General features: G+C 51.6%; 2 protein-coding genes and 1 long non-coding RNA gene across 8 annotated transcripts in view; 1 reads left to right on the top strand and 2 right to left on the bottom strand.

The window, feature by feature from the left end:
• The window catches only part of LOC120997081 (zinc finger protein 567-like), a 27,210-nt gene extending 14,465 nt beyond the window's left edge, over positions 1–12,745 (bottom strand). Inside the window, exons 1-7 of the mRNA XM_040427005.1 lie at positions 12,689–12,745; positions 11,423–11,541; positions 11,196–11,322; positions 10,817–10,897; positions 4,579–4,665; positions 4,410–4,499; positions 4,220–4,321 (exon numbers count right to left, since the gene is read on the bottom strand). Coding sequence (XP_040282939.1) covers positions 4,220–4,321; positions 4,410–4,499; positions 4,579–4,665; positions 10,817–10,897; positions 11,196–11,322; positions 11,423–11,440 — 505 coding nt within the window. The 5' untranslated portion in view covers positions 11,441–11,541; positions 12,689–12,745. The remainder of the gene's footprint in view (positions 1–4,219; positions 4,322–4,409; positions 4,500–4,578; positions 4,666–10,816; positions 10,898–11,195; positions 11,323–11,422; positions 11,542–12,688) is intronic.
• On the top strand, positions 6,895–19,684 carry LOC120997079 (zinc finger protein interacting with ribonucleoprotein K-like). Of its 6 annotated transcripts, XM_040426996.1 has the most exons (10): positions 14,215–14,879; positions 15,077–15,156; positions 15,197–15,350; positions 15,486–15,549; positions 15,629–15,749; positions 16,159–16,242; positions 16,361–16,468; positions 16,630–16,716; positions 17,503–17,652; positions 17,982–19,684. In XM_040426996.1, the coding sequence occupies exons 3-10, from the start codon at positions 15,325–15,327 to the stop codon at positions 19,073–19,075; spliced, it is 1,734 nt and encodes a 577-aa protein (XP_040282930.1). In that variant the 5' UTR covers positions 14,215–14,879; positions 15,077–15,156; positions 15,197–15,324; the 3' UTR covers positions 19,076–19,684. The 6 variants fall into 6 exon arrangements, with proteins under 6 accessions (XP_040282934.1, XP_040282932.1, XP_040282933.1 ...); XM_040426995.1 differs by lacking the exon at positions 14,215–14,879 and having other exon boundaries at positions 14,994–15,156; positions 15,274–15,350; positions 15,486–15,553; positions 15,627–15,749; XM_040427000.1 differs by lacking the exons at positions 14,215–14,879; positions 15,077–15,156; positions 15,197–15,350; positions 15,486–15,549 and adding exons at positions 6,895–6,900; positions 13,129–13,134.
• On the bottom strand, positions 14,995–15,506 carry LOC120997082. Its single transcript, XR_005778065.1, has 2 exons — positions 15,252–15,506; positions 14,995–15,174 (listed from the first exon to the last, which is right to left on the bottom strand). It is a non-coding gene; the product is annotated as an uncharacterized LOC120997082 (long non-coding RNA).

Below are 19,684 nucleotides of genomic sequence, written 5' to 3'. Positions count from 1 at the left end.
GCCTTGTGGAGGTCCACAATTGTGTCTCTGGTGTCTTTTGACACCTCTTTGGTCTTGCCCATGGTAGTAGTTAGCGTCTGACTGACTGTGGGGTGGACAGAGGTCTTTAACCCCTTAAGGACTCGGCCCTATTTCACCTTAAGGACTTGGCCATTTTTTGCAAATCTGACCAGTGTCACTTTAAGTGGTGATAACTTTAAAACACTTTAACTTATCCAGGCCATTCTGAGATTGTTTTTCCGTTACATATTGTACTTCATGAAACTGGTAAAATGAAGTAAAAAAAAATCATTTTTATTTATAAAGAAAATACCAAATTTACCAAAAATTTGTAAAAAATTGCAAATTTCCAAGTTTCAATTTCTCTACTTCTATAATACATAGTAATACCTACAAAGATAGTTATTACTTTACGTTCCCCATATGTCTACTTCATGTTTGGATCAATTTGGGAATGATATTTTATTTTTGGGGGATGTTACAAGGCTTAGAAGTTTAGAAGCAAATCTTGAAATTTTTCAGAAATTTTCAAAAACCCATTTTTAGGGACCAGTTCAGGTCTGAAGTCACTTTGTGAGGCTTACATAATAGAAACCACCCAAAATGACCCAAATTCTAGAAACTACACCCCTCAAGGTATTCAAAACTGATTTTACAAACGTTGTTAACCCTTTAGGTGTTCCACAAGAGTTAATGGCAAATGGTGATAAAATTTCAGAATTTAGATTTTTTGGGCAAATTTTCCATTTTAATCCATTTTTTCCAGTAACAAAGCAAGGGTTAACAGCCAAACAAAATGCTATATTTATTGCCCCGATTCTGTAGTTTTCAGAAACACCCCATATGTGGCCGTAAACTACTGTACGGCCACACAGCGGGGCGTAGAGGGAAAGGTGCGCCGTATGGGTTTGGAAGGCAGATTTTGCTGGACTGTTTTTTTTGACACCATGTCCCATTTGAAGCCCCCCTGATGCACCCCTAGAGTAGAAACTCCATAAAAGTGACCCCATCTAAGAAACTACACCCCTCAAGGTATTCAAAACTGATTTTACAAACTTTGTTAACCCTTTAGGTGTTGCACAAGATTTAATGGAAAATAGAGATACAAATTTCAAAATTTCACTTTTCTGGCAGATTTTCCATTTTAATAATTTTTTTCCAGTTACAAAGCAAGGGTTAACAGCCAAACAAAACTCAAAATTTATGGCTCTGATTCTGTAGTTTACAGAAACACCCCATATGTGGTCGTAAACTGCTGTACGGGCACACGGCAGGGTGCAGAAGGAATGGAATGCCATACGGTTTTGGAAGGCAGATTTTGCTGCACCGGTTTTGTGACACCATGTCCCATTTGAAGCCCCCCTGATGCACCCCTAGAGTAGAAACTCCAAAAAAGTGACACCATTTTAGAAACTACGGGATAGGGTGGCAGTATTGTTGGTACTAGTTTAGGGTACATATGATTTTTGGCTGCTCTATATTACACTTTTTGTGAGGCAAGGTAACAAGGAATTGCTGTTTTGGCACCGTTTTTATTTTTAACATTCATCTGACAGGTTAGATCATGTAATATTTTTATAGAGAAGGTTGTCATGGATGCGGCGATACCTAATATGTATACTTTTTTTTTAATGTAAGTTTTACACAATTATTTCATGTTTGAAACAAAAAAAATAATCATGTTTTAGTGTCTCCATATTCTGAGAGCCATATTTTTTTCAGGTTTTGGGCGATTATCTTAGGTAGGGTCTCATTTTTTGCGGGATGAGGTGACTGCTTGATTAGTACTATTTTGGCGTACATACGACTTTTTTGATCACTTTTATTACCTCTTTGGGAAGTAAGGTGGGCAAAATTTCAATTTCATCATATTTTTTATTTATTTTTTATGGCGTTCACCGTGCGGGTAAAGTAACATGACCATTTTATAGATCAGGTCGTTACGGACGCGGTGATATCAAACATGTGTAGGGAATTTTATTTTTTTCATTTTTAATCAGTGATAAGTGTTTTTTGATTTTTACTTTTTTTTTTACATTTTTTTGACCCAGACCCACTTGGTACTTGAAGATCCAGTGGGTCTGATGTCTGTATAATACAGTACAGTACACTATATAGTGTATTGTACTGTATTTTCACTTTACAAAGTCTGATTAGACTTCTGCCTTTAGCAGAAGTCTAATCAGCACCATAGACAGCCTCTAAACAGTACCAGTTCCTGTGAAGGTGTCCGGTTGCCATGGTACCCATCACTCGCTGCCACAGCAGAGCAGTGGGTGATAGGGAGGTAAGGGGGCCCCCTCCCTCTCCCATCGGGGGGTGAAAAGGCACAGCAGCCCCCGATGGGAGAGGGAGGGAGCTCCCTCCCTCTTAACCTTTTCCATACAGCGGTCCCTACGGACCGCGGCATGGAAGGGGTTAAACCCATGGCATCTGTGCCAGCACAGATGTCAGGCGTTTCAAGCAGAGTGTCAGCAATGTGCTGACACTCTGCAAACCGCTCGGCTATCCTGAGAGAGGGGGCGGGGGTTAAACATTAAAATAAAGATTATTTGAAGTTTCTGATCCCCGCGGTCACAGACCGCGGGGATCAGAAACTTCCGAAACCGCAGGTCTGAATTGACCTGCGGTTTGCTGCGATCGCCGACATGGGGGGGTCACAGGAACCCCCGGCGCATTAAGCCAAGGTGCCTGCTCAATGATTTGAGCAGGCATCGGGTTCCGATCACCGCCGGGCGGTGGTGATCGGAACTATACATGACGTATCGGTACGTCATGGGTCCTTAAGGGGTTAAAGAGCTCAGACAGGTGCTACTAAGTTAGATTAATGACTAGAGTAGAGGTGGACTTTTTAAAGGCACAGTAACAGGTCTTTGAGAGCCAGAATTCTTGCTGTTTCTCAGGTGTTCAAATACTTATGTTCAGCAGTGCAAGACAAATAAATTATTTTTAAAAAAAATCATACAATGTGATTTCCTGAATTCTTTTTTTTTAATTCTGTCTCTCAGAGTGGGAATGCAACTACAATGTGAATTTCAGACCCTTCCATGATTTCTAAGTGGGAGAACTTGCAAAATCGCTGGGTGTTCAAATACTTCTGTTCCTCACTGTATACCGCACCCAGATAGACATGTCTGATTGCTGCATCCTGCAGTTAGGCAGATATGTTACCAATTACAGGTGTGGTCTGATTAGACATTGTTCTATAAAAAGGCTCTCAGAGGCTACTTTTGGATAGTGTACCTCTTGGTGAGATGACTGCTCTACCTCTACGACGCAGACATTTTTGACCAGTTGACTGAATGAAGCAGGATGGTCGTTTTGATGAATTGCCGCCATGTAGTCCGTTCTGACCTAGCTTTGAGGAGATGTTGGGAGTAGTGGGAGCGCACACAGAGCACAGGCTCTGGGCGGCCTATACACCGGTAGATCCTTTGATCCCCCGACAAGCAGAAGCAGCCCCCACAGTTTCGTTGTCCACCACCCAGACATCATTACCCCCCTGTCACTGCTCGGACCATTTCCAGGTGCTTAGTAGAAGGGACTTTGGTGTCACAGCGGCCATTACATCTCCTGCCACCATCACCTTCATCTGCAGTGGTGTGGTGAACGAGAAACCTGGACTGGTCCGGACTACAACCATCTCGTCTTTACTGATGGATCCAGGATCTGTTTGGGATCCAGTGATGGTGGGGTTGCAGTATGGAGGCCTTGTGGTGAGCGCCTCAATCCTGCTCTTGCTGTGGAGGACACACTGCCCCCTGCTGGTGTGATGATCTGGAGACATCTCAGATGACAGTCGTCACCCCTAGTAGTGATACAAGAACACTGACAGCATCCTGCCGCCACATGTGGTCCTCTCATGGGCAGGGCTTCCATTTCTCAGCAGGATAGCGCCCGCACAGCAAGAGATTCCTGGGAAGGTCTCCTCAGGATTACACTTCTTTGGCTGCCCGGTCACCAGGATTTTTTTTTTTTTTTGAGTATGCATTAATATTGTAGAACTGATTTCTGAGGAAGTCCTGTCACTTCTGTTTTATTAACTACTTATATTCCTCATAAAATGACAATTCTGAAGGAACTTTTCTCATGACTGTATTTTCCATTCTTCAATTATCCCTTCAAAAAACTTATGAATAAATTTGCAACTGAGCATTCCCATTTCTCTAAAGCCAGCAGAATTGTGAATGCAGCTCTGGCTGTACTGCCGCCGGCTTACCAGAGAGCTGGGAGTCACCGCCACCGTCCTCTGCCTCCTTCTTTACAGTCACAGGGTAAACGACAAGACCAGGGGGCAAAGACGGAGACTGAGTGCACATTGCTGCAAATAATGGGGGTATAAATGTATTTATAAGGAAGGAGCAAGACAGTACAGATAAGCAGGGACACATATGGGGGGGGGGGGGTACCTGGGGTGGAGCGTGGCCCCTCGTCCTGGGATGTGTCAGGGACACCGGTGTCATATATACCTTTTTCCTGCTTAACCTCAGGCAGTGAATCTGTTAGAGACACAGAACAAGCATGTGATACCCCGGCCAGCAGGGGGAGCTGCACGGCCCCACTGCTCACCACACTCACCTGCCTCAGTCTTTATGACCCTCTGCTCAGGGTCCTCCACCTCGGCCCCCTGGTAATTTATTCTCAACATAATATCCGGTCCAAGCCCTGAAATGTGCAAGACACAAATCTAAAGAAAGCAGATAACAGAGAGACAGAGGACTACACGATACACAACACAGAGGAGCCCCCTCATACATCCTGGGGACAAGATAACATAGTGGCTGTGGTCAGCACTGGGGTCCTGGGTCCAAATCTGAGGACAACATCTACTTGTATGTTTGTCCTGTGTTTGTGTGGTTTCCTCCGGTTCCCCCCCACATACTGATAGACACTGTGGACCACTCTCTCCTCCTACAACCCTTCTCTTCCCTCACCATAAGAGACCTGGCCCTCTCCTGGACCTCCTCGTACCTCACCGACAGAGCCTTCAGCGTTTCCCATTCATACACTACCTCCTTGTCACACCCCCTCTGTTGTTCCTCAAGGCTCTTTGTTTGGTCTACAACTTTTCTCCATTCCTCCTGGGACAGCTCAGGGTCCCATGGCTTTCGATACCACCTATGCTGACGACACTCAGATCTACTTCTCGGGCCCAGATGTCCAGAATCCCAGAGTGTCTGTCGGCTATATCTTCATTCTTCTCCTCTAGACAAAACTGAATTCATTGTCTTTCCCTCATGTCTCTCAGTCCCCCTACCTGACCTGTCCATTACAGCTAATCAGGGGTGGACTGGACAAAGACCTTGCAGGGTAATGTCCCGGTGGGCTGATGCCCAAGCCCTGCTCTCTGCTGCTCACCGGGTACATAATGAGCTCTCAGTAGTAACTAATGCTGTGGGAATCAGGTACTCGGGTACCAGGCCAGCAACCGGACATATCCTCCTGAATTCATCTGCTGTGGCCACACCTGACCTCCTCAGCCCCCACTTCATATCCTAATCAGAGACAACTGGAGGAGGAGGACAGAAGATGGCAGATATTGATGGCTACCACAAAGGGACGGCTTTTGGGGCAATATGCGTTATGATTTTCCTGGCTCCGCCTACTCGTATGGTCCGAACTTCTGTTGATTCGACCCGCCTACAATATGGGGCCACTTTTAGATTTTTCCCAGGGCCACTTTAATTCCCCAGTCTGCCCCTACAGTTAATAGCATGACGCCCTCTCCAGTCTCACAGGCCCGCCGCCTGAGTCTGCCCTGTCCTTTAAGACACACATCCACCTCACCTCCACCTGCTGCTTTCAACTTAAGAACATCTCTCGTATTCGCGCCTTTCTCACCCGAGTCAACTAAAATACTAGTGCATGCCCTGGTCATCTCCCGCCTGGACTACTACAACATCCTCCTGTGTGGCCTCCCATCAAGCACTCTCGCTCCCCTCCAATCTATCCTCAACTCTGCTGCCCGGTTAATCCACCTCCGTCCTCTGCCAATCCCTTCACTGGCTCCCCATTACCCAGCGAATTCAGTTTAATATACTTACAACTACATATAAGGCCGTCCACAACCCGTCCCCTCCGTACATCTCTGACCTGCTCACCCCCGATACATCTCCACACGTAATCTCAGATCTTCACAGGACTCCTCTCATCTGTTGTCCTCACGTCTGTTCTTCTCCTGTGCCTCTCCTCTGAAACTCACTACCCCAACACATCAGACTCTCCCCCGACATCCAAACCTTCAAGAGTCACCTGAAAACCCACCTTTTCAGGAAAGTCTACCATCTGCAATGAGCATGCTGCCACCACACAGCCACATGAGCAGCTTACTAGGGTTGTTTTGATACCAAATTTTTGATTCGGTTTCGATACCACAAAAAAGTATTGCGATACTTGATACCATTCGATACCACGCGGAAAAAATAAAAACACAAAAAAAAAGCTGCGTGCATTCTGCATGTTATGGAAGGTTCGGCCCATAATAGAACAGTCCGATCCTATTTTTTTGGGGGACAAGGTGACTAAAAACAATGACGAATCGCGCAGTTTTTTGGTGCTCACCGCATAGAACATTTTTTTTATATTTTAATAGTTTGGACTTTTCAGATGTGGCGATATGTGATATGTTTATTTATTTATTGTTTATATATTTTATATGTAAAATTGGGAAAGGGGCGATTTATACTTAATATTTTGATGTTTTTTTTTAACTTTTTATTTAATAACTATTAGTCCCCCTTAGGGGCTAGAGCCTGGAATCTTTTAATCCCTTGTCCTATTCACCCTGATAGATCTCTATTAAGGTGAATAGGACCTCACGCTGTCCCTGCTGCCCTGTGCACACAGCAGCAGGGAGCCAACTATGGCAGCCAGGGCTTCAGTAGCGTCCTGGCTGCCATGGTAACTGATCGGAGCCCCAGGATTACACTGCTGGGGCTCCGATCAGAAGCTGCCACTGCACCACCAATGAGGAGGAGGGGACCCTATGGTCGCTGCCACCAATGATTTTAATACTGGGGGACGTTGGGGGGGGGGCGCACTGCGCCAATGATTTTAATACTGGGGAGGAGGGCGCACTGTACCACCAATGATAATTAACATTTAATACAGGAGGCGGGTGCTGCACCTGAGGGGTTAACTGCCGCTGATCGCAGCTCCCCGCCAGCATCCGCCTCCTGGATTTATATTAAATGTTTACTTTCATTGGTGGAGCGGGGGGGGGAAGAGACCGCTTCCTCCTCCCCTGCGCTGCTGAGGAGAACACGGAGCACGCTGAGAGCAGCGCGCTCCATGTTCTCTGATACTAGACTGCGCAATAGCGAAGCCTAGTTAAAAAAAAGACAAATCCTGGTATCTAGGTCTAAACCAGGCAAAAGTATCGATTGGGTATCGAAAATTCGATACCCAAAACAACCCTACTGTTTACTGTATTTTATATTATGTATGTGACCCCCCTCTTGATAATAATCTGGACAGTGACTGATGATAATGTTTTAAAAGCACTGAGGAATATGTTGGTGCTATATAAGCAAGAAAAATAGAAAAAGCAGGAGAGCAGCAGAAGCACAGTCCACTCAGTGACTGAGACTCCATCCTACACAGGGTGCAGTGCACACAGTGACCACATGATGTCAGCATAGAGACTCCCTTCTACATAAGGTGCAGTGCACACAGTGACCACATGATGTCAGCACAGAGAGTCCCTTCTACATAAAGTGCAGTGCACACAGTGACCACATGATGTCAGCACAGAGACTACCTTCTACATAAGGTGCAGTGCACACAGTGACCACATGATGTCAGCAGACAGAGACTCCCTTCTACATAAGGTGCAGTGCACACAGTGACCACATGATGTCAGCACAGAGACTCCCTTCTACATAAGGTGCAGTGCACACAGTGACCACATGATGTCAGCACAGAGACTCCCTTCTACATAAGGTGCAGTGCACACAGTGACCACATGATGTCAGCACAGAGACTCCCTTCTACATAAGGTGCAGTGCACACAGTGACCACATGATGTCAGCACAGAGACTCCCTTCTACATAAGGTGCAGTGCACAGTGACCACATGATGTCAGCACAGAGACTCCCTTCTACATAAGGTGCAGTGCACACAGTGACCACATGATGTCAGCACAGAGAGTCCCTTCTACATAAGGTGCAGTGCACACAGTGACCACATGATGTCAGCACAGAGACTCCCTTCTACATAAGGTGCAGTGCACACAGTGACCACATGATGTCAGCACAGAGACTCCCTTCTACATAAGGTGCAGTGCACACAGTGACCACATGATGTCAGCATAGAGACCCCCTTCTACATAAGGTGCAGTGCACACAGTGACCACATGATGTCAGCACAGAGAGTCCCTTCTACATAAGGTGCAGTGCACACAGTGACCACATGATGTCAGCATAGAGACTACCTTCTACATAAGGTGCAGAGCACAAAGTGACCACTTGGTGTCAGCACAGAGACTCCCTTCTACATAAAGTGCAGTGCACACAGTGAGCATATTATGTCAGTACAGAGACTCCCTTCTACATAAGGTGCAGTGCACACAGTGACCACATGATGTCAGCACAGAGACTCCCTTCTACATAAGGTGCACACAGTGACCACATGATGTCAGCACAGAGTCCCTTCTACATAAGGTGCAGTGCACACAGTGACCACATGATGTCAGCACAGAGACTCCCTTCTACATAAGGTGCAGTGCACACAGTGACCACATGATGTCAGCACAGAGACTCCCTTCTACATAAAGTGCAGTGCACACAGTAACCACATGATGTCAGCACAGAGAGTCCCTTCTACATAAGGTGCAGTGCACACAGTGACCACATGATGTCAGCACAGAGACTCCCTTCTACATAAGGTGCAGTGCACACAGTGACCACATGATGTCAGCACAGAGACTCCCTTCTACATAAGGTGCACACAGTGACCACATGATGTCAGCACAGAGTCCCTTCTACATAAGGTGCAGTGCACACAGTGACCACATGATGTCAGCACAGAGACTCCCTTCTACATAAGGTGCAGTGCACACAGTGACCACATGATGTCAGCACAGAGACTCCCTTCTACATAAAGTGCAGTGCACACAGTAACCACATGATGTCAGCACAGAGAGTCCCTTCTACATAAGGTGCAGTGCACACAGTGACCACATGATGTCAGCACAGAGACTCCCTTCTACATAAGGTGCAGTGCACACAGTGACCACATGATGTCAGCACAGAGAGTCCCTTCTACATAAGGTGCAGTGCACACAGTGACCACATGATGTCAGCACAGAGACTCCCTTCTACACAGGGTGCAGAGCACACAGTGACCACATGATGTCAGCACAGAGACTCCCTTCTACATAAGGTGCAGTGCACACAGTGACCACATGATGTCAGCACAGAGACTCCCTTCTACATAAGGTGCAGTGCACACAGTGACCACATGATGTCAGCACAGAGACTCCCTTCTACATAAGGTGCAGTGCACACAGTGACCACATGATGTCAGCACAGAGACTCCCTTCTACATAAGGTGCAGTGCACACAGTGACCACATGATGTCAGCACAGAGACTCCCTTCTACATAAGGTGCAGTGCACACAGTGACCACATGATGTCAGCACAGAGACTCCCTTCTACATAAGGTGCAGTGCACACAGTGACCACATGATGTCAGCACAGAGACTCCCTTCTACATAAGGTGCAGTGCACACAGTGACCACATGATGTCAGCACAGAGACTCCCTTCTACATAAGGTGCAGTGCACACAGTGACCACATGATGTCAGCACAGAGACTCCCTTCTACATAAGGTGCAGTGCACACAGTGACCACATGATGTCAGCATAGAGACTCCCTTCTACATAAGGTGCAGTGCACACAGTGACCACATGATGTCAGCACAGAGACTCCCTTCTACATAAGGTGCAGTGCACACAGTGACCACATGCCGATTGACCGCACATGGCCACCAGTGATGGCCAGTTCGCAGTGTTCGCCAACAACTGCCATCCTAACTCACAAGTCCAGCGATGCACAGGTAAGCCCTTACCTGTGCCTGCGCAGTGTGAGCCGGTCTGAAACAAATGCTTTCACCGGGAGCAGGCAGTTCAGAGAACAGCCGCCTGGGTCCTTCTTCGGGCTGTTCTCGGAACTGCCTGCATTTGTTTCAGACCGGCTCGCGGCGAAGGCACAGGTAAGGGGTAACTTGTGCCTCGCCAGACTTGTGATTTAAGATGGCCGCCCGCATGTGTTCGTTAGCGAACTGGCCATCACTAATGGCCACAACCATAATAGAAAATGCCTATTCTTGTCACGCTCTATCTTTTCTACGGAGCCGTGGAACATAACCACGGATGCGGACAGCACACAGTGTGCTAAATAGGTCCGCATTCAATACCGGAATTAGACAATCTATTTTGATTTTGCACATCAGGAGGCGTCCGTTTCGTTAGGATGCGGTTGTGTAAAAAACAAAACTGAAAAAACGGATGCGTCACTAAATACACTGAAAGTCAATGAGTGCATGAACGCTGACCCGAGGCCAGTGCTGCTCTCCCTGACCCGAGGCCAGTGCTGCTCTCCCTGACCCGAGGCCAGTGCTGCTCTCCCTGACCCGAGGCCAGTGCTGCTCTCCCTGACCCGAGGCCAGTGCTGCTCTCCCTGACCCGAGGCCAGTGCTGCTCTCCCTGACCCGAGGCCAGTGCTGCTCTCCCTGCCTCTCTCACAGACTGCATCCCCTCCCCCTCTCAACATTACCACAAGTTCAGAACGGACAAACATGGAGGACGAGCCGCTACCTTCCTGGCGCGGACCACACTTGCTGGTTTCTTCCTTGCTGACGATTCGGTACAGGACCTCCGAGTTGTCAATATGGTACCCTGAGGAAACAAGGCGGTCAGGAGCAAACATCTGCAAGGTGCCTCCTAGGATAACCTACAACTCGTGTGCAACTACAACTCCCAGCATGCCCTCCTACTGCAAATAACAGTTTATTATCATCTGATAATCTGGAATCGACAGACTGTGCGGAGGGAGGTCAATCGGTGGGTGGTGCCCCTTCCTCTATGCTCATCGGATAACCCCGGGGTGGAGTACCCCTTTAAATAGACTCTATTGTCAAATCTGCGACTCAATCTGAAGCAGCGATCTGATTGGCTGCCTCCAGACGCCACCTACCGAGATCGAGCAGCACATTGTGGATCTCGCGCATCACGTTCCCGTACAGATGGCGCTGCCATTCCTCCAGGATGTCCCACTCCTCCTCTGAGAACGAGGCCGCCACATCTGTGAAGGACACCGCGGCCTGAGGGGGAGAGAAACGGACAGTCAATAACCCTCAACAGATCTGATGTCCACACGGCCCCCATATTGTCCCCCTGTTGTCCTGGCACGAGGTAACCTACCCGCTGAGATGTGTCCATCTTCTAGCGCCCACGTGGTCCACACTCTGCGGTCTCTTCGCTGACCTCTTGTGATCAAGATGGAGAATACGGGACAAAGCCAGGGCAACCCACAGCTCCACCTGGCGGACACAGAGCGTAATGACCGCAGCGCCACCTGGTGCACACAGAGCGCAATGACCGCAACGCCACCTGGTGGACACAGAGTAATGACCACAGCTCCACCTGGTGTACACAGAGCGTAATGACCGCAGCGCCACCTGGTGGACACAGAGTAATGACCACAGCTCCACCTGGTGGACACAGAGCGTAATGACCACAGCTCCACCTGGTGGACACAGAGCGTAATGACCACAGCTCCACCTGGTGGACACAGAGCGCAATGACCGCAACGCCACCTGGTGGACACAGAGTAATGACCACAGCTCCACCTGGTGGACACAGAGCGTAATGACCGCAGCGCCACCTGGTGGACACAGAGTAATGACCGCAACGCCACCTGGTGGACACAGAGTAATGACCACAGCTCCACCTGGGGGACACAGAGCGTAATGACCACAGCGCCACCTGGTGCACACAGAGCGCAATGACCGCAACGCCACCTGGTGCACAGAGAGAGTAATGACCGCAGCGCCACCTGGTGCACAGAGAGAGTAATGACCGCAGCGCCACCTGGTGCACAAAGAGACTAATGACCGCAGCGCCACCTGGTGCACAGAGAGACTAATGACCGCAGAGCCACCTGGTGCACAGAGAGACTAATGACCGCAGAGCCACCTGGTGCACAGAGAGACTAATGACCGCAGCGCCACCTGGTGCACAGAGAGTAATGACCGCAGCGCCACCTGGTGCACAGAGAGACTAATGACCGCAGAGCCACCTGGTGCACAGAGAGACTAATGACCGCAGCGCCACCTGGTGCACAGAGAGTAATGACCGCAGCGCCACCTGGTGCACAGAGAGTAATGACCGCAGCGCCACCTGGTGCACAGAGAGTAATGACCGCAGCTCCACTTGGTGGACGCAGACTAATGACCGCAGCTCCACCTGCTGGACTCAGAGAAAGAGGCCAGGTTCTCTGTCTTATCCCCCTTATCAGTAAGCAATGGTATGGCCCAGCTAGGTTCATAGGGACATGATACGACTTTCACTTGTTTAGTGGCTCTATCATCCTCGCCATAGAGCACAACGCCTCCTCCTGGTCACATGATCAGATCCTGGAGCCACGTGACCCCAGTGACCGGACACGACTCCCTCCCTGTCTCTCACCAGTCACCACCGCTTCTCCCCTGGACAGCTGAGCTGCGGTCAGGTCATTGCGCAGGCGCCTTCCGCTCGGGTATCACGTGGTACACAAGTGTCTACGTACATGGTTGTGACTAAATACTATGCTTGGTGAGGACGTGGACCATACCAATGAGAGTTAGTAGGGTCCGCGTACTAATACTGCGCTGCAGTTTTTTTTTAGTTCACTCCACGTGAAAAAAACAACAACCCTTCACACACAAAGCGCGGCTCTCCTGTTTCCGGTTTAGGAGTGCCACGTGATGTGGTGACGTCAGCAGGTCCTCACCGGATATAGTATTTAGCCATTACCGGGACTGTAGGGGGCGGAGGAGCCGGGTGAGTGCAGGACACCGCGTGTCCCGGAGGGGAGTTATCGGGCACTGCTTAACCCTAATATTACCGGGCGCCGCTTATCACAGGAGGTGACGGTCTGATGACACCGGGCGCCGCTTATCACGGGAGGTGACGGTCGGATGGCACCGGGCGCCGCTTATCACAGGAGGTGACGGTCTGATGACACCGGGCGCCGCTTATCACAGGAGGTGACGGTCTGATGACACCGGGCGCCGCTTATCACGGGAGGTGACGGTCGGATGGCACCGGGCGCCGCTTATCACAGGAGGTGACGGTCTGATGACACCGGGCGCCGCTTATCACAGGAGGTGACGGTCTGATGACACCGGGCGCCGCTTATCACGGGAGGTGACGGTCGGATGGCACCGGGCGCCGCTTATCACAGGAGGTGACGGTCTGATGACACCGGGCGCCGCTTATCACGCTAGGTGACGGTCTGATGACACCGGGCGCCGCTTATCACAGGAGGTGACAGTCTGACACTGGGCGCCGCTTATCATAGGAGGTGACGGTCTGATGACACCTTGTGCCGCTTATTATAGGAGGTGATGGTCTGATGACACCGGGCGCCGCTTATCACAGGAGGTGACGGTCTGATGACACCTTGTGCCGCTTATTATAGGAGGTGATGGTCTGATGACACCGGGCGCCGCTTATTACTGGAGGTGACGGTCTGATGACACCGGGCGACGCTTATCACAGGTGACGGTCTGATGACACTGGGCGCCGCTTATCATAGGAGGTGACGGTCTGATGACACCGGGCGCCGATTATCATAGGAGGTGACGGTCTGATGACACCGGGCGCCGCTTATCATAGGAGGTGACGGTCTGATGACACCGGGCGCCGATTATCATAGGAGGTGACGGTCTGATGACACCGGGCGCCGCTTATCATAGGAGGTGACGGTCTGATGACACCGGGCGCCGATTATCATAGGAGGTGACGGTCTGATGACACCGTGCGCCGCTTATCACAGGAGGTGACGGTCTGATGACACCTTGTGCCGCTTATCATAGGAGGTGACGGTCTGATGACACCTTGTGCCGCTTATTATAGGAGGTGATGGTCTGATGACACCGGGCGCCGCTTATCACAGGAGGTGACAGTCTGATGATACCGGGCGCCGCTTATCATAGGATGTGACGGTCTGATGACACCTTGTGCCGCTTATTATAGGAGGTGATGGTCTGATGACACCGGGCTCCGCTTATCATAGGAGGTGACGGTCTGATGACACCGGGCTCCGCTTATCATAGGAGGTGACGGTCTGATGACACCGTGCGCCGCTTATCACAGGAGGTGACGGTCTGATGACACCTTGTGCCGCTTATCATAGGAGGTGACGGTCTGATGACACCTTGTGCCGCTTATTATAGGAGGTGATGGTCTGATGACACCGGGCGCCGCTTATCACAGGAGGTGACGGTCTGATGATACCGGGCGCCGCTTATCATAGGATGTGACGGTCTGATGACACCTTGTGCCGCTTATTATAGGAGGTGACGGTCTGATGACACCGGGCTCCGCTTATCATAGGAGGTGACGGTCTGATGACACCGGGCTCCGCTTATCATAGGAGGTGACGGTCTGATGACACCGGGCGCCGCTTATCACAGGAGGTGACGGTCTGATGACACCTTGTGCCGCTTATTATAGGAGGTGATGGTCTGATGACACCGGGCGCCGCTTATTACTGGAGGTGACGGTCTGATGACACCGGGCGACGCTTATCACAGGTGACGGTCTGATGACACTGGGCGCCGCTTATCATGGGAGGTGACGGTCTGATGATACCGGGCGCCGCTTATCATAGGAGGTGACGGTCTGATGACACCTTGTGCCGCTTATTATAGGAGGTGATGGTCTGATGACACCGGGCGCCGCTTATCACAGGAGGTGACGGTCTGACACCGGGCGCCGCTTATCATACGAGGTGACGGTCTGATGACACCTTGTGCCGCTTATTATAGGAGGTGATGGTCTGATGACACCGGGCGCCGCTTATTACTGGAGGTGACGGTCTGATGACACCGGGCGCCGCTTATCACAGGAGATGACGGTCTGATGACACCGGGCGACGCTTATCATAGGAGGTGACGGTCTGATGACACCTTGTGCCGCTTATTACTGGAGGTGACGGTCTGATGACACCGGGCGACGCTTATCACAGGTGACGGTCTGATGGCACTGGGCGCCGCTTATCATGGGAGGTGACGGTCTGATGACACCGGGCGCCGCTTATTATAGGAGGTGACGGTCTGATGACACCGGGCACCGCTTATCACAGGTGACTGTCTGATGACAGTATATCTCCCACAATGCCATGCTGCAGGTGACGGGGCTGTGGTCGCGGCTCCTGGGGTGATTTGTTGTCTGGAGCTGTGTGCTTGGTCCAGGAGCTGACACTCTATTCTGTTAGCAGACGCCCCAGTGCAGGGATGGAGAAACGTAAGGAGAAGATGAAATGCAGCGCGCTGTCTGCCATGGTAAGAAGCCTAGATGTGTGTTCTGGGACCTGTAGTCCTCCAGACACATGGTGGTGACGGTCTCCCGTGGCCTCTCTAGGTGACGTTTCACGACGTGGCCGCCTGCTTTGCGGAGGATGACTGGGACGTGATGGAGGAGTGGCAGCGGGAGCTGTACCGGAGCGCCGTGAAGGAGATCCACCGCGCCCTGCAGGATCTGGGTAAGAGGGCCCTCTAGTGGAGACCACAGGGCTTTCTGCCGGCTCTGGCCTCACCGGCTCCCTCTGCTGATGGCAGTGGGGTATTTTCCAGCCACACACACAGCTGCAATGCTGTAGTTCAGGCATGGCCAACCTGGGGCTCTCCAGCTGTTGTAAAACTACAACTCCCACCATGCCCTGCTGCAGGCTGATAGCTGTAGGCAGTCTGAGCATGCTGGGAGTTGTAGTTTTGCAACAGCTGGAGAGCCTCAGGTTGGCCATGCAATGCTCTAATTACTCCCAGAACTATATTCACCGCTCTGACACTCCTGTCACATGCACAGCAGTCTTAACAGGTGTTATGCTCTAGTTACACCCAGAGCTGCAGTCACCACTCGTGTACTCCCCCCTGATCCTGATGTGTTTACAGGTTACAGGATCCTGAACCCAGAGCTGCTGGTGAAGATCGAGAAGTCGGGTGAGCAAGGGCGACGCTGCGGCAACCCGTCAACAAGTGAGTGCGAGGCGTATCGCAGCACGGTCAGTGTATAGTGCTCGGTGGTGGGACATTGTGTGGAGATGCAGACATCAGTGTGTGACCTCCTCACGCGTGTCTTGTGTCGCACTGACAGGTGGAGGCGTCCTCATGCCGGACATCCTGCTAAAAATACAACGTCGGAAAGTGGACGGAATCTTACCGGGAAAAGAGGCGACGAGGAGACGCACAGAGTCCAGCCGAGGTCAGACGCTGTGTGTGACGGTCAGTGGTAAATGTGGGAGTTGTGTGGAGGAGCGGTCATCACCTGTGGTGACCAGCATGTTGAATAAATACCGCCATCTGTGGGTGGGCAGTAGCTGCACGGTGACATCACAGTGACCTGATAATATCGTCCTGTCACAGGAAGTCGGGCTCGGAAACCGGAACGTCCGCTGAAAGTCAAGCAGGAGAACAAAGCTTATTACTCTGACACCGAATCTGAGGACAAAGGTGAGCAGTCCCCCGCACCACCGCCACCCACCGGGCCTCCTGTCTCTTCTGGCTGGCCCATGTCTCCGACCCTCTGGCCCCTGTCTCGGCCGGCCAGCCAGCCAACCACCCGGCCCCTGTCTCCTGTCTCGGCCGGCCGGCCAGCCAGCCAACCACCCGGCCCCTGTCTCCTGTCTCGGCCGGCCAGCCAGCCAACCACCCGGCCCCTGTCTCCTGTCTCGGCCGGCCGGCCAGCCAGCCAACCACCCGGCCCCTGTCTCCTGTCTCGGCCGGCCGGCCAGCCAGCCAACCACCCGGCCCCTGTCTCCTGTCTCGGCCGGCCGGCCAGCCAGCCAACCACCCGGCCCCTGTCTCCTGTCTCGGCCGGCCGGCCAGCCAGCCAACCACCCGGCCCCTGTCTCCTGTCTCGGCCGGCCGGCCAGCCAGCCAACCACCCGGCCCCTGTCTCCTGTCTCGGCCGGCCGGCCAGCCAGCCAGCCAACCACCCGGCCCCTGTCTCCTGTCTCGGCCGGCCGGCCAGCCAGCCAACCACCCGGCCCCTGTCTCCTGTCTCGGCCGGCCGGCCGGCCAGCCAACCACCCGGCCCCTCCCCGCCCACTGTCTCTTCCGGCCACCCATCCCTCCCCGACAGGTGATCAGTCTCTGATATTCATAGGAGTGGCGGATTTACCTGTACAATAAATCCACAATAGTAGGACCTTACAGAATATGTGCGGGGGGCGGTCGTTAGAGGGCACGCTCCTTGCTTGTGGTGTGTGTACAGCGTCCTCTGCTTTCTGTTATCAGCCACGTCGCCGCCTCCACACGATCTTGTGGTTGTTGTGAAGCAAGAAGATGCAGAGGACGAGCAGCAAGTAAAAACACCAGCGGCGTCACAGGAATCGGAGGCTGAGCGGCAGTCCCAAGAGGAAGCAGAACCTCCTGATCCTGCCAAGAGTGAGTTCACTGACTTGGATGGGTCGGTAACAAAGGGCTTGTCAGATTGTAAATACTCCAGTCCCATCCAGAACTGCATTCACTATTCTGTCAGACCCCACAGAACTGTCTTACAAATTCACTAATGGGTAGGAATCAGATTACACATAGAGTAAAACTGCAGCCCGGTCACGGTCTCTACATGTCTTCTAGCTCATATTACATGCTTTGCGCCTCCCCTTATTACAGTCCTGCTGCATCACTTATCGCTGATGCTGCTGTAATCACAGGACTTTAACTCCATAGATACAGAGCTTGCAATATGTGATCATTTTTTTATCTTTCACCAGAGTTTGACAAAGCGAAGGGCTCTGAGGATCTGACCAGTGAAGACCCCACAAAGCCTTTGAGCCCCTCCCCCTTGGTCAGCCCCGATGGAGATTCTGCATTCCTGTTTTCTGAAGCTGGTCTGAATAGGCCTCTCGCCCCAGAGTACTCCCTGGAGAGCGCCCTCGAGTTTGAGAAGTATCTGAGCAGCCTGACGCATCCTGCCCTACGGCGGCCGGCACGCAGCGAGTTTGACCATGGCTTCTACGAGAATTACAGCATCCACAGTAAGCAGCGACTGATGCTGATGGGGGAGAAGCGTTACCGCTGCACCGAATGTGGCAAGGGCTTCACCAGGAACTCCCACCTGAAGGCGCACCGCAGAATCCACACCGGGGAGCGACCCTACAAGTGCTCAGAGTGCAGCAAGACCTTCAGCGAGAACTCCCACCTGACCGTCCACCTGCGGGTCCACTCTGGAGAGAAGCGCTACAAGTGCAGCATGTGCGACAAAAGCTTCAGCGAGAACTCCAACCTCATCGTCCACCAGCGGATCCACACCGGTGAGAAACCCTACAAGTGCCCCGAGTGCGAGCTCTGCTTCAGCCAACACTCCAGCCTGGTGCGGCACCGGCGCAAGCACTCGGGGGCGCGACCGTACAAATGCGCGCACTGCGAAAAGACTTTTAGCCAGAAGGGTCACCTCAGCAACCACATCCGGACACACACGGGCGAGCGGCCGTACAAGTGCCCCGAGTGTGGAAAATGCTTCAGCGAACATTCCCACCTGACCGGCCACCAGAAGATCCACACCGGGGAGAAGCCATACACCTGTGACGTCTGCCACAAGGGCTTCAGCAAGATCTCCAACCTGAAGGCCCATCAGCAGATCCACACCGGTTACCGGCCCTACATATGTGCCCAGTGCGGCAAGAGCTTCACTCAGCACTCCACCCTGGTCCGACACCAGAGGGTCCACACTGGCAAACTGGACTCCTTCTGGAGGAAACTGTATGAGGTGGAGGATGCTCAAGATGTCTCCTGGAAAGACCACCTCAGCCCTGAAAGCCGAGGAACTGAGGAGGAACTGTCCTGTCACCCCGACCAGCAGTGCTGACCACCTGGGACTAATGTACTATGAATGTAAAGGAGCCGTCCACCCCGTGGAGTCCTGCTCTGTCAAACCGATATAGGCAATGTTAAAGGTGACCCAACTTTCCCGATGTAGTTCTGTAGTGGTAACAGATCAAGGATGCTGCAGAGAAGACTTCTGCTTTCCTGGGCGCCTGGTGTGGTGGTGATCTCCTGGATTATGATGCTAGGAAAGCTCAGTGACAACAATATGTCCGCCTTTACTGCACAGGTGTCCCCCAGCTTTCCCAGGTGCCTGAGAGGATACATCACCAAGCCTGTCTGTATCCAGGAAAGCTGGGTGACAACCCATGCAATGGAGCTTTCCCCAGATCTAGATCTACTGTAGAAGAGGCCGAGCAGTCTTTCCTCTTGTTCTGACGGAGACTCCAGGCTTCGGGATTTTGGTCAATGTGAATTTTCCGCTTTTATTATTTATTTCAGTTTTGCGTCGTTATAAATGATAATAATCTCGGACGGTTGTCCACTGCTCAGAATATCCGGAACAGTCAGCCACCGGCTGCGCAAGGCATGGAAGGGTTAATTGCGGCACGATGCATGTAGAGCCGGCACCATCCATAATACACACGATTGG

Source organism: Bufo bufo, chromosome 4 (assembly GCF_905171765.1).
Source record: "Bufo bufo chromosome 4, aBufBuf1.1, whole genome shotgun sequence".
NCBI lineage: Eukaryota > Metazoa > Chordata > Amphibia > Anura > Bufonidae > Bufo > Bufo bufo.
Note: the sequence above shows the minus strand (reverse complement) of the source record. Positions and strands in the feature narration are given on the sequence as shown.

Bases quoted from the DNA above. Each gene is read 5' to 3' on its own strand.
- LOC120997079 (XM_040426995.1), top strand. From the start codon at position 15,325: ATGACACCGGGCACCGCTTATCACAG. The intron at 16,243-16,360 runs GTGAGTGCGAGG...TCGCACTGACAG, and splicing joins CTGCGGCAACCCGTCAACAA to GTGGAGGCGTCCTCATGCCG. The intron at 16,469-16,629 runs GTCAGACGCTGT...GTCCTGTCACAG, and splicing joins ACGCACAGAGTCCAGCCGAG to GAAGTCGGGCTCGGAAACCG.